This window comes from Mobula birostris, chromosome 1 (genome assembly GCF_030028105.1).
Source record: "Mobula birostris isolate sMobBir1 chromosome 1, sMobBir1.hap1, whole genome shotgun sequence".
Classification (NCBI taxonomy): domain Eukaryota; kingdom Metazoa; phylum Chordata; class Chondrichthyes; order Myliobatiformes; family Myliobatidae; genus Mobula; species Mobula birostris.
Window position 1 is genome coordinate 223,809,966 of NC_092370.1, and position 13,806 is coordinate 223,823,771.

A 13,806-nucleotide genomic window follows, 5' to 3' on the forward strand; every position below is an offset into this window, starting at 1 on the left:
TTTACAGTGTTAAGTCTCTGGCACACCCTGACAGAGTGGTGGTAGAGGCAGATAGGAATATTTAAAAGACTCTTAAATAGGTACATGAATGGGGGAAAAAAAGTATGAGTATGTAGGAGGGAACTGTTAGGTTGATCTTAAAGTGGGTTTAAAAAGTCAGCTCACTATCATGAGCTGAAGGGCTTGTACTGTTCAAGGTTTCATTGTGCCTGCCTTGGACACAAGATGTACGTGATGGTCTTTAGGTGTATCAGAAGTGCTGCCATTAACCTATTGGTGATTAATCTGAATGTTACAGCTCAAAGGTACCTTGCACCTGAAAGTTCCTCTGTATGGCTAGTTTTAACCTTGATTCACCCTCTCTTTCCAGATGTCTGTACGGATGGCAGGGGCAGTTCTGTGATGAGTGTGTTCCATACCCAGGCTGTGTCCATGGGACGTGTGTGGAGCCGTGGAAATGTAATTGTGAAACCAACTGGGGTGGTCTACTCTGCAATAAAGGTACAAATATCTACTAATGAACTGTAGATAGATGACGCATATGCTGTTTATACTGATCAACAGTTCCATCAGTATGCCACAATCCTCAATGTGCACCCAGTGAGACAGAAAGATCCGGCACTGCCCTTTCTGATGGGCTGACTTGCCTAAGCAAATCTGGAGAAACAATTTGGACCATGAGACATAGGAACAGAATTAGGTCATTTGGTCCATCATGTATGCTCTGATATTCCATCATGGCTGATTTATTCGTCTTGTCAACCCCATTCTCCTGCCTTCATCCCATAAGTTTTGACACCCTTACTAATCAAGAACCAATCGACCTTGGTTTTAAAAATACCCAATGACTTGGGCTCCACAGCCATCTGTGGCATTGAATTCCACAGATTCACCACCCTCTGGCTAAAGACATTCTTCCTCATCTCTGTTCTAAAATTTTTCTCAGAGTGATGAGAATGCAGAACTCACTTTTACAAAGAGTGCTGGGGTGAATGGTATAGCTCTAGTCAAGAGGGATCAAATAACTCTGGAGTAAAGGAGTGGGTTATATGGACAGAGATGGTTGCAGATTTCAGGCACTGATCATTTGAACCAAATTTATAGTCAGAGGTTAAGAGTGAGAGGTGAAATGTTCGAGGACCTGAGAGGGAACTACTTCACTCAGCGGCTAGTGAGGGTGTGGAACAAGCTGCCACCAGAAGTGGTGGATACGGGTTCAATTGCAATATTTAAGAAATATTTGTATAAGTAGATGTATGGAGAGCTGTGATCCACGTGTGGGTCAATGGGACTAGGTAGAATAATAGTTCAGCATAGACTAGATAGGCTGGAGGGCCTGTTTCTGTGTTGTAGTGCTCTATGCCACTATGATTCAAATTTTCCATTTTCCTTGCTATGAAGTCTCTGCAAGGCTCATTTTGAATTTCAGTCCCTGAGACTATTTTCACTTCATTGTTTTGCCTTGCTCCAGAGACCATTTTGTACTGGCCAGCCACTCTGGCATTTTGGAAACCCAGTTCTCTTTGCTGTCTCCACTCCTGATTGAGTAAAAGCTGTACCTCAACAGGAAGCCTTGCTGAAAATTTCACACACCCACCATTACACCCCATTGAAATTGCAGGATTGACTAGTTTCCTGCCTTTGAGGAGATGCTGTAATGGCAAGTTGAGTCACGCACATAATGGTTCCATTTAATGCTGAATATTTTGTATAGTTTTGAGGATGCATCCATCAAAATCCTTACAGTTTTAGTTTCAGCCCTTAGCTTATTTCCTCCTCCTCCCTGACAATCTACAGGAAGGTTGTGATTGTGCAGGAAAGACTGCAGAGGAGGTTTGCCAGGATGTTGCCTGGATTGGAGGACTTGGCTAAGGGGAGAGATTGGATAGGCTGAGTTTGTTTTTGTTGGAGTGAAAGAAGCTGATATTCAAGAAAACTGGAGGTTTAAATCCCAGGTGTAGGTTGATGGGACTAGGTAGAATAACATTTCCACACATCTAGGCAGAATAACAGTTTGGAACCAACTTGATGGGCCAAAGGGCTTGTTTCTGAGCTGTAGAGCTCTTTGACTTGATTATGAAAAACATGGAGAGAGGGTTGATGGTCACAATCTTTTTCCCATGGCTGGAGTATCAAAAACTGGAGGTCATAGTTTTAGGTTGAGAGAAGAGTTTTAAAGGGGATCTGAGGGACAAATTTGGTTTTACTCCAAAAATAGTTAATATCTACTGTAATGGAGATAGTAGAATCAGATATACAACCACTACGAATAAGAGGCGTTTAGGTAAACGCATGTAGCATGGTAGAAACCTAGTGCTGGCACATGGGATTAATGTAGATTGGCAGGGTCTGCATAGACATGATAGGCTGAAGGGCCCATTCCTTTGCTGTGCAATTCTTTGACTCTAAGCCCCATTGTCTTCAGACAAATTACATAGAACATTTAACAGTACAGCACAGTACATGCCCTTCAGCCTTAATGTCATGCTGACCTTTTAACTTAGTCAGATTAATCTAACACTTCCCTCCCACATCGACCTCCATTTTTATATCATCCATGTGCCTATCCAAGAGTCTTTTTAATGTTCCTGATGTATTTGTTCTACCATCGTCCCTGGCAGCATGTGCCTGCACCCACCACTCCCGTGTGTTTTAAAAAAAAACAACAGCAACAAAACAGAGCATATCTCTGACATATTCTATACTTCTTTCCAAACATCTTGAAATTATGCCCTTTCATATTAGCCATTTCCACCCTGAGAAAAAGGTGTTGGTTGTCCATTTTATCTATGCCTCTCACCAAGGTGTACACCTCTCTTAAGTCACCTCCCATCCTCCTTCACTCCAACGAGAAAAGCCCTAACTCACTCAATCTATCCTTATATGACCTGCTCTTTTATCCAGGCAGCATTCTGGTAAATCTCTGCATCCTGTCTAAAACTTCCACTCCTTCCTATAACGAGGCAACCAGTCAAACGTAAGCTGTTTCACTCTGTGTTGAGCTTGGTTTCTAATTCCAGTTTAAGTTCATGTTATTACTTTGTTTTCCTCAAAATATGGGAAACTTTGGGTTAACTTCCCCAATACTTTCTCTCAATGTCAAGTGACCTCTACCAGTATATCCATTAGAACATGCCTATTACTTTATTAACATCTTCAAAACCTTTAAGACAGAATTTGGTTTAAAAGCAACACAGTTTTAAGCCTTTGTGTGAATTGAACTATGCACCTGGCCGATCAATGATTGCCCTGGGACAATGACAGGTCCTTGCTTGTACACAGACCTGGCTGAATGTCTGGTATCTCAGCCCCGAGGGTCTTGGTGTGCGCACGTGGCTTCTGTGTCTGACCCTTTAACTGAAAACAATTCTCTTCACCCCTGAAGATTTGAATTACTGTGGGACGCACCATCCGTGTGTCAACGGAGGGACCTGCATGAACACAGAACCTGACGAGTACCAATGTGCCTGTCCTGAAGGATATTCTGGCAAGACCTGTGAGATTGGTAAGTGTGTAACATACTGCAACCATGAGACCAGATGCACAACTATCTGTAGATTAAAAATTATATACAGTTTTTACAAGAAAGACCACAAATAGATCAAAAATAGTCCATTTAAGTGCAAAGCGATCAAAGTGTTACTAAACTGTATTGATCATGGTTGCATGGAAGATTCAGGAACTGAGTAGTTACAGGGAAGTAGCTGTTCCTAAACCTGGTGGTGTGAGTCTTAAAGCTTCTGTACCTCCTGCCTGATGGTAGCTGTGAGAAGATGGAATGGCCTGGGTGGTTGGGATCTTTACTGACTAATGTTAAACATAGGGATTCTGCAGATGCTGGAAATCCAGACAAGCACACATACAAAATGCTGGAGGAACTTCCCATGTGAGGCAGCATCTATGGAGGGGAATAAACAGATGTTGTTTTAGAAACATAGAAACATAGAAAATAGGTGCAGGAGTAGGCCATTCGGCCCTTCGAGCCTGCACCGCCATTTATTATGATCATGGTTGATCATCCAACTCAGAACCCTGCCCCAGCCTTCCCTCCATACCCCCTGACCCCCGTAGCCACAAGGGCCGTATCTAACTCCCTCTTAAATATAGCCAATGAACTGGCCTCAACTGTTTCCTGTGGCAGAGAATTCCACAGATTCACCACTCTCTGTGTGAAGAAGTTTTTCCTAATCTCGGTCCTAAAAGGCTTCCCCTCTATCCTCAAACTGTGACCCCTCGTTCTGGACTTCCCCAACTTCGGGAACAATCTTCCTGCATCTAGCCTGTCCAATCCCTTTAGGATCTTATACGTTTCAATCAGATCCCCCCTCAATCTTCTAAATTCCAACGAGTACAAGCCCAGTTCATCCAGTCTTTCTTCATATGAAAGTCCTGCCATCCCAGGAATCAATCTGGTGAACCTTCTTTGTACTCCCTCTATTGCAAGGATGTCTTTCCTCAGATTAGGGGACCAAAACTGCACACAATACTCCAGGTGTGGTCTCACCAAGGCCTTGTACAACTGCAGTAGTACCTCCCTGCTCCTGTACTCGAATCCTCTCGCTATAAATGCCAGCATACCATTCGCCTTTTTCACCGCCTGCTGTACCTGCATGCCCACTTTCAATGACTGGTGTATAATGACACCCAGGTCTCGTTACACCTCCCCTTTTCCTAATCGGCCACCATTCAGATAATAATCTGTTTTCCTATTTTTGCCACCAAAGTGGATAACTTCACATTTATCCACATTAAATTGCATCTGCCATGAATTTGCCCACTCACCCAACCTATCCAAGTCACCCTGCATCCTCTTAGCATCCTCCTCACAGCTAACACTGCCACCCAGCTTCGTGTCATCCGCAAACTTGGAGATGCTGCATTTAATTCCCTCATCCAAGTCATTAATATATATTGTAAACAACCGGGGTCCCAGCACTGAGCCTTGCGGTACCCCACTAGTCACCACCTGCCATTCTGAAAAGGTCCTGTTTATTCCCACTTTTTGCTTCCTGTCTGCTAACCAACTCTCCACCCACACCAATACCTTACCCCCAATACCATGTGCTTTAAGTTTGCACACTAATCTCCTGTGTGGGACCTTGTCAAAAGCCTTCTGAAAATCCAAATATACCACATCCACAGGTTCTCCCCTATCCACTCTACTAGTTACATCCTCAAAAAATTCTATGAGATTCGTCAGACATGATTTTCCTTTCACAAATCCATGCTGACTTTGTCCGATCATTTCACCACTTTCCAAATGTGCTGTTATCACATCCTTGATAACTGACTCCAGCAGTTTCCCCACCACCAGCGTTAGGCTAACCGGTCTATAATTCCCCGGTTTCTCTCTCCCTCCTTTTTTAAAAAGTGTCATTACATTAGCCACCCTCCAATCCTCAGGAACTAGTCCAGAATCTAACGAGTTTTGAAAAATTATCACTAATGCATCCACTATTTCTTGGGCTACTTCCTTAAGCACTCTGGGATGCAGACCATCTGGCCCTGGGGATTTATCTGCCTTCAATCCCTTCAATTTACCTAACACCACTTCCCTACTAACATGTATTTCGCTCAGTTCCTCCATCTCACTGGACCCTCTGTCCCCTACTATTTCTGGAAGATTATTTATGTCCTCCTTAGTGAAGACAGAACCAAAGTAATTATTCAATTGGTCTGCCATGTCCTTGCTCCCCATAATCAATTCACCTGTTTCTGTCTGCAGGGGACCTACATTTGTCTTTACCAGTCTTTTCCTTTTTACATATCTATTGGGAAGAAACGGTCATCTAGAGAGGAAAGGAAGGTGGAAGAATCTAGAATTTGAAGGTGGGAGGAGTAAAAGCTGGCAGTGATGGGTGAAACCAGGTGAGGGGTAAGGTGGGTGGGGGAAGGGGGATGAAGTAAGAACCTGGGAGGTGATAGGTGAAAGAAGTTGAGGGCTGAAGAAGGAGGAATCTGATAGAAGAGAATGGACCATAGGAGAAGGAGGAGGGGCACCAGGGAGAGATGATAGGTAGATGAGAAGAAAAAGGGTAAGAGGGGAACTAGAATAGGGAATGGAAAAAGAGAGAAGGGGAGAAATTACTGGAAGTTGGAGAATATTTTGATTTAGTAATGCAACTTATTCAGAGGCACAATCCTATTTCCAATGGCTACTCTGTTAGAGCAAGAAAGTATATCATTGGAAGGCCAGGGAGCGGATAAAAGGAGGTTTTTGGTGGATGTTGTTAGTTAGTTGGTGTAACACTTGATGTTAGTTAGCATAACACTTTACAACATCAGGAATCAGCGATCAGGCTTCAATATCCTCCGCTGTCTGTAAAATATTTGTACGTTCTTCTGTGACCACATGGGTTTCCTGCGGGTGCTCCAGTTTCCTCCCATGTTCTAAAGACCTGGGGTTAAATTTAGTAAGTTGTGGGGATGAGATACTAATAACGGAAGCATAGTGACACTTGGGGCTACCCCCCAGCACATCCTTGGACGGTGTTAGTTGTTGACTGAAGTGACACATTTTACTGTTTCGATGTACATGTGACAAATAAAGCTAATCATTAAGATGAAGCTTATCTTTGAAGTCTATCTGAATTTTGTGGTAATCCAACATCAGAATCAGTTTTAATATCACTGACATATGTTGTAAAATATATTGATTTTCAGCAGCAGTACATTGTAATACAAAATAAAAACTAAATTACAATAAGAAATATATAAAATTAAGTAGCGCAAAAAGAGGAAAAATACAGTGAGGTAGTGTACATCAGTTCATTGTGCATTCATAAATGTGATGGCGGATGGGAAGGAGCTGATCCTAAAACATTGAGTGTATGTCTTTCGGCTTCTGCACCACCACCTTGATGGTAGCAATGAGAAGAGAGCATGTTCTGGGTGATGGGAGACCTTAATAATGGATGCTGCCTTTTTGAGACATTGCTCGTTGAAGATGTTCTTGAGGCTGGGGATGCTATGCCCATGTTGGAGCTGGTTGAGTTTGCAACTTTCTGCAGCTTTTCCTGTTCCTTGGCAGTTGCCCCTCCATACAAGAGGGTGATGAACCTATTAGAATGCTCTTCACGGTACATCTGTAAAATTTGCACGTCTTGTAATTGCACTGCCCTTGTAATTGCATCAGTATGTTGGGACCCAGGATAGATCTTCAGAGGTGTTGACACGCAGGAAGATGAAACCGCTCACCCACCAGTTTTGGTCAGTGCCTTCTCTTGATCCTTTGTTGAGGCAGGTTCAGGTCGGGAGGATTAATTTGTGCAAGTTTTGGAGTGAGGTGTGGAGGATTATGTTGTCCAAGTTTTGAATTTGGCTCTAATCATCTCCCACTGGCTTCTTTGGTTCTAGCTGAGCATGCTTGTGTGTCCAACCCCTGTGCAAATGGAGGTACCTGCCATGAGGTCCCAACTGGTTTTGAATGCCAGTGTCCTTCGGGTTGGAATGGGACAACCTGTGCCATCGGTAGGTTGGTTCTGTTACATTCAGTGGTGGATGTAGTTTCCTCCTTCCTTCCCCTTCGCCCCCCCCTCCTTCCTCCACCCCCCCCCCCCCACCGGTAGATCGCCCCTCGCCCCTCCCCCCTCACCCACCCCTCCCTTGCTCTCTTTGCGTTTTACTGCTGTAGAGCCAATTTTACGTCATCTAATTCGGTGATGATAAAACTAATTCTAATTCTCGCTCACTGACTGACCAACTATCTCTCTCCACAGATATAAATGACTGTGTATCACGTCCATGTGCACACGGTGGGACTTGCATTGACCGTGTTAATGGGTTTGAGTGCATCTGCCCCTCACAGTGGATTGGGAAGACCTGCCAGCTGGGTAGGGAGTCTCAAGCTGTTTTTTGCTTGTAAACTGGTTGAGACTGAGTAAATAGATTGTTGATTGCCTCTTGCAGTTAAGGCTTGTTGCTGTGTGTAACAATCTTGATAGTGTAGTGAAATGGAGTGGAGGTATAGTTTGGCCATGATCTTGAAGGACAGACCAGTATATAATTGCTGAATTCCGCTCTTTTGTCCTTGCAGCATGCTTATCCCTGTCTCCTGCAGGGTGGGGACAGGGCTAAGGCCAATTTCTCTCTCAGTATGGTTGGCATGGCTTCATTCGGGTGCCCTGTTTGTGGTGGTACTGAATTCCCTCCCTGAAATCTCAACTTCTGTTTCCTGTTTTTAATTGCAGTGATTACTGTATGCGTGGGGGGAAAATGTTGTGGTAACCGGGAAAATGGTTTAGAGGGGAGTGTGTATTAATATACACAATCGGTCACCTAACTCTTAATAGATTTCGAGTGTTTGCTTAGGGTGGAGACCTGGCAGAGATGAGAGTCCTGCAGTCTGCACAAGGCTTTCGGAACCCATGTCAACCTCAGCAGGCTTTATTCAAAGGTTTTCAGAGTATTTCTTACTTTACATTTACCCTCTTGACCTCAGATCTCTGTATTTTTAAATAGGTGCTGAGAAAGTCCTGGTTCATGTATCTTGTACCAGAGGAACCATTAAATAATAGAACATAGAAGATGGAGCAGTACAGTACAGTATAGTATAGGCCCTTCAGCCCACAATATTGGGTCAACCTTTAAACCTACTCCAAGCCTCCCACATAGTCCTCCATTCTTCTTTCATCCATGTGCCTGTCTAAGAGCTTCTTAGATGTGCTGAATGGTGTGGAACAGGCTGCTTGAGGAAGTGGTTGAGGCAGTTGTGTTACGTACATTTAAGAAGAATGTGGACGGGTATGTGGATTGAAAGAGTTTAAATATGGGTCAAGTCCTGAGAAATGTACATCTTAGTTGGCATGGAACTTCATGAGCTGAAGGGCCTTTTCCCATGCTGTACAACTGGCTCTCAAAGTGCTCCATGCATGTCTAACTATAGAGCAAGACTGGGTACCGCTGTTAATTTGTTTTTGTTTGGACAATGGTGTTGGAGGGTACGAGTCTGTGTGCAAGTCAGCCATTATCTAATTGAGTGGTAGGGAAGTCCTTAGAGGCTGAATGGCCTTGCTCTATTTGTGAGGTCACAGGGTTTGGTCATTGCTTTGTGAACTTCTGCAAACAGGCAAGCAGGCACCCACCTGTGTGTGTTACTAATCCCCAGTTCCTTCTGTTTTGGGCCCACAATGCGAGCGTTTAGAGGTATATACTCTTGTCCTCTAACCCTCACTGCTGTGAGTGGAGCATTGCAGAGGCACACCAGATAAAGGAGAATTGTTTTTGTTAAAAATCTGCAGATGCTGGAATTCTGGACAACATGCAAAATACTGAAGGAGTTCAACGGGTCAGGCAGCATTTGGGAGGGAAATGCACAGTGAATATTTCGGGTTGAGAGCCAATATAAAATGGACAGCAAGATGCGCAGCAAGAGCTTCCTCCTTTTTTACATTAAGTTAGGTACATTAAAGATGCTCTAGGGACTTTTAAGAGACTCCTAGATATGCACATAGATGATATATAAAAAAAAGGGCTACGTAGGAGAGAAGGCTTAGATTGATCATGGAGTAGGTTAGAAGGTTGGCACAACCTTATGGACTGAAGGGCCTGTAATATGATGTAACACTCTGTTTTCCCTCTCCTTCACTTGCCTATCAAACCTCACCCCCCCCCCCCCAAATCTGGATGCACCCATTACCTGCTAACTCTTGCTCCACACCCTTTTTGGACTGGCTAACTCCCCTCTTTCCAGGCCAGAGGAAGAGTCTCGACTGTCCATTTCCCTCCACAGATGCTGCTTGACGAGCTGAGTTTCTCCAGGAGTTTGGCCACAGAATGCTGGAAACACTCAGTAGCGTAGGCAGCTTCTGCAGTGAGAGAAGTAATCATTGTCAGATATGAGACTGTTAGATGGAGCAAAGGACCTCAGGTGAAAGGTCCGTGACTTGAAATCTTAATTCCGATTCTCTCTCCACAGATGATGCCCGACTTGCTGAGTGTCTCCAATGATTAATTGCTCAAGCATCATTTTTTTTAAGAGCATAACTGGACAGATTTGGACTTTTTTCAATGGGAATGTGTTGGGTCTTTCTCTAGCTTTTCTGCTTGCATGCTTTTTATGGTGTGGTTGCTGACTATCTCTTTTTCTCGTTCTTTTGCATCTCTTCCCTCTCACAGATGCTAATGAATGTGAGGCGGAGCCTTGTGTTCACTCTTACACTTGCAGAAATTTGATTGGTGGATATTACTGTGACTGCCTTCCGGGATGGTCTGGACAAAACTGTGACCTCCGTCAGTATTCTGTTTTATATTTTTGTGTGTGTGTGTGTGTGTGTGTATATATATATATATGTGTGTATACACATTTATTTTTCACATGTACATTGAAATGTACAGTGAAATGCATTGTTTTGCTTCAGCGACTGGGGGGGGGGGGAGGGGGGGATCGGGTGGTAAGGGTATGGCATCCTGGAAGTGATGCCTCATGTACCTGCTGCCTTTCTCCCACTCTCCTTTCTCCAGCAGTCAGACTCTCCATTTCCCTTCACACTGGATTTTGGGGTTGTCGAGGTGTGGGAATGGGAGAGCGAGCAGTCAAGCTGTTACAAAAACTCCTTTGAGGCTTCAGGAGCAAGGGAGAATGGTTACAAGAGACTTCATCAGACTTCAGCTGGATGACTAACTCTGGGTATATTTAAAATGAAGTTGATAGGCTGTTGATCAAAAGGGTGTCAAATTAAGGAGTTAAAGGAAAAGTGATTGAATGGTGGAGTAGATGTGAATGGTGGCCTAATTCTGTTCCTGTGTGTCTTGAACTTTTGGGCTCCAGTTGGATGCCTATCTCTGGTTTCTGTCATCCACTCTTGGGCATAGAATGGTCCAGATAGTGGAAATGGAAAGGATGTTTCCGAATGTGAGTGAGTCAAGGACCAGAGGGCACAGTCTCATAATACAAGCCCCACATATACATCCTTTAGAATAGAGGTGAAGGAGGTATTTCTTTAGCCAGAGAGTGGTGAGTCTGTGGAATTCATTGTTGCAGATAGCTGTAGAGGGAAAATAATTGGGTCTATTTAAAATAGAGATTGATAGGTTATTGATTACTAAAGGTTATGGGGAAAAGGCAGGGAAATTGACTTCAGATGGCTGATTTTCTATCCATGATTGAATGGCAGAGTAGACTTGATGGGCCAAATAGCCTAATTCTGCTCCTGTGTTTTATGGCCCATGGCATAAGCTGCTTGGGATTGGAAGTCCTGCTGTATTTCCAGAGATTTTGGAGCTTTTGGTGCTGAAAGAGTGAAGAGGAAGCAGCCCGTGGCTATTCCTCAATGGGGTACATGTTAAGGAGTAGGGAAGGCCGGATACGCTGCTCTTCCAATTACAAATCCTGATTTGCTGTCAAGGAGTTGGGGGGAGTCTCTCATGAAGTTACAAGATCACAAGACAAAGGAGCAGAAGTAGGCCATTCGGCCCATCGAGTCTGCTCTGCCACTCCACCATGAGCTAAACTATTCTCCCATCTGGTTCCAGTTTCCGGCTTTTTCCCCCATATACACATCCATGCAGACGCAAGAGACTGCAGATGCTGGAATCTGAAGCAAAACAACAAACTGCTGGAGGACAGCATTTCTAGAGGGGAAAAAGATATTGGACGTTCCAGGTGGAGACCAAGTCCATGGAAACAGCCTGACCTGCTGATTACTCCAGTTGTTTGTTCTTTGTCTGAGCTTGTAGTTCTGGTCAGTGCTGTTCTGTATGTGGATGGGGGAGATGATTAAAATGCAGCTAATACCACTGCCTCAGATAACTGGCCTATATGCAATGTACTTTGAATTGTAGTCTAATTAGGCACAATATGACTTTTTCTTTTAGATATTGATAACTGCTATGGACAGTGCCAGAATGGAGCCACCTGCAAGGTACGGAACTGAATTGTCTTTAACAGAGTTATTTAGAATACACAGGGTACAAAGTCAAAGATGAGTTTATTCTCATATGCACAGGTGCGATGAAAATCTTATTGCAACAGAATCAGAGGTGCATGACATCATATTGTTCAAAGTAAAATTTATTATCAAAGTACATACGTGTTACCATATACTTGAGACACATTTTCTTGCAAATTTACAGGAAAATAATGGAATGCAATAGAGATAATGAAAAATTATGCATAAACATGGACTGACAAGTAACAAATGTGTAACAAGGACAAATAGTGCAAATAAAAAATAAAAAAGCAACATTAACAAATTAAATTAAATATAGATTAACTTCGTAATCTACCTGTTACGATCGTGTACTTTATGATTTAACTGCACTGCACTCTTTCAGTAGCCATTACACTTCATTCTGCAATTTTTATTGTTTTATCTTGTTCTACATCAATGCACTATGTAATGATTTTAACTGTATGAACAGTTTGCAAGAGAAGCTTTTCACTGTTATTTGGTACATGTAATAAAAATAAACAAATGCTGAATTATATACAAGTTTTACACAAACAATTAGAATTTTAAAGAGTTCATTTTTAGTGCAAAGTAATCAGTGGTCATAGTTTTGTTAAACTGTAGTGGTGGTTGGAGTTTACAAAGTGAATGGGAAGTAGCTGCTAATGAGGGAATTCTGGCTTCTGTACTACTTGCCCAGTGGTAGCTGCAAAATAATTACATGGCTTGGATGGTGGGGATCTTCGGATGTCACCTTCTCTTGAGGCAATGTCTCATGTAGATACTACAGATGGTAGGGAGGGATGTGCCCTTGATGTATTGGACAGAGTTCACTACTCTGCAACTACTTATGTTCTGCTATTTCCTTTGTTCTGCGCTTGCTGCTGTATTTATTGCTTTGTTTACTATTATTATATACTGATTATTCCTGTGAGGTTCACATAAAGAAGGAATTTCATTGCACCCTGGTGTGTATGACAATAATCTTAATCTTGAAATCTGGATCAAGGGGTAAAAGGATCTTTGAAGAAATGGGAGTTTGGGGGGTTTTCGTTCCAAGAAGATTGACTGCAGAAGATGTGGTATGTAAAAGGACCTTTATTGATGTTGGTGTAATCTCTTCCTGTTTAATATTTCAGCCCAACAGTGTGCGTGGTTACCAGTGCATCTGCCCACGTGGGATTGTTGGCAGAAACTGTGAGGTTGAAATAAATGAATGTGCTAGTCAGCCATGCCTGAATGAAGGACAATGTCAGGATCTGCTCGGTGGCTTCCGGTGTCACTGTCTGCATGGTTACTCGGGAACCTTCTGTGAGGTGAGAGACCTTAGTGGCACTCAACTGAAGTGCTATACATGTGCATCTGAGCAGTTCGTTGTCCGTGCTTGTAGCTGTATTTGTAAATCAGTGGTTTCTGATGCTGTTGGGTAAGTCATACCCTTACAGAAGGAAACTGAAAATCAAAATACTGCAGCTGTTGGAAATCCGAAATAAAATGAGACAGTCCAGGCAGTGTTTGTGAAGCTAGAAACAGAATTAATGTTTCAGGTCCAAGACCCAGAATCATGTTAATTATCACTATCTTGTGTGACAAGAAATCTGTTTTGCAGCAGCAGTACAGCGCAGATATAAAAAATACTATAAATTACAAAATAGTGCAAAATAAAGGAGTAATAAGGTAATGTTCATGGACCATTCAGAAATCTGATAACTGAAGGGAAGAAGCTGTTTGTCTTTGGGCTCCTGTCCCTCCTCCCCAGTGGTAGTAATGAGAAGAGGATGTGTCCCAGATGGTGAGGTTCCTTAGTGATGGATATTGCCTCCTAGAGGCACTGCCTCTTGAATCTTCATCAGAACTGGGGAAGAGAGGAAACAGTTTAAGGTAGCTGAGAAGGGATGGATAATATTTCTGATGGGTT

The 13,806-nt window shown here is 43.1% G+C and overlaps 1 protein-coding gene across 5 annotated transcripts in view; it reads left to right on the forward strand.

Annotated features, from left to right (window-relative positions):
• jag2b (jagged canonical Notch ligand 2b) overlaps positions 1–13,806 on the forward strand; it is a 254,114-nt gene that overhangs the window by 181,839 nt on the left and 58,469 nt on the right. Inside the window, exons 6-12 of one of the 5 annotated variants that reach the window (XM_072272453.1) lie at positions 371–501; positions 3,386–3,505; positions 7,357–7,470; positions 7,719–7,832; positions 10,117–10,230; positions 11,815–11,861; positions 13,028–13,204. In XM_072272453.1, coding sequence (XP_072128554.1) covers positions 371–501; positions 3,386–3,505; positions 7,357–7,470; positions 7,719–7,832; positions 10,117–10,230; positions 11,815–11,861; positions 13,028–13,204 — 817 coding nt within the window. The remainder of the gene's footprint in view (positions 1–370; positions 502–3,385; positions 3,506–7,356; positions 7,471–7,718; positions 7,833–10,116; positions 10,231–11,814; positions 11,862–13,027; positions 13,205–13,806) is intronic. The other 4 variants (XM_072272472.1, XM_072272463.1, XM_072272473.1 and 1 more) reach the window with 4 other exon arrangements.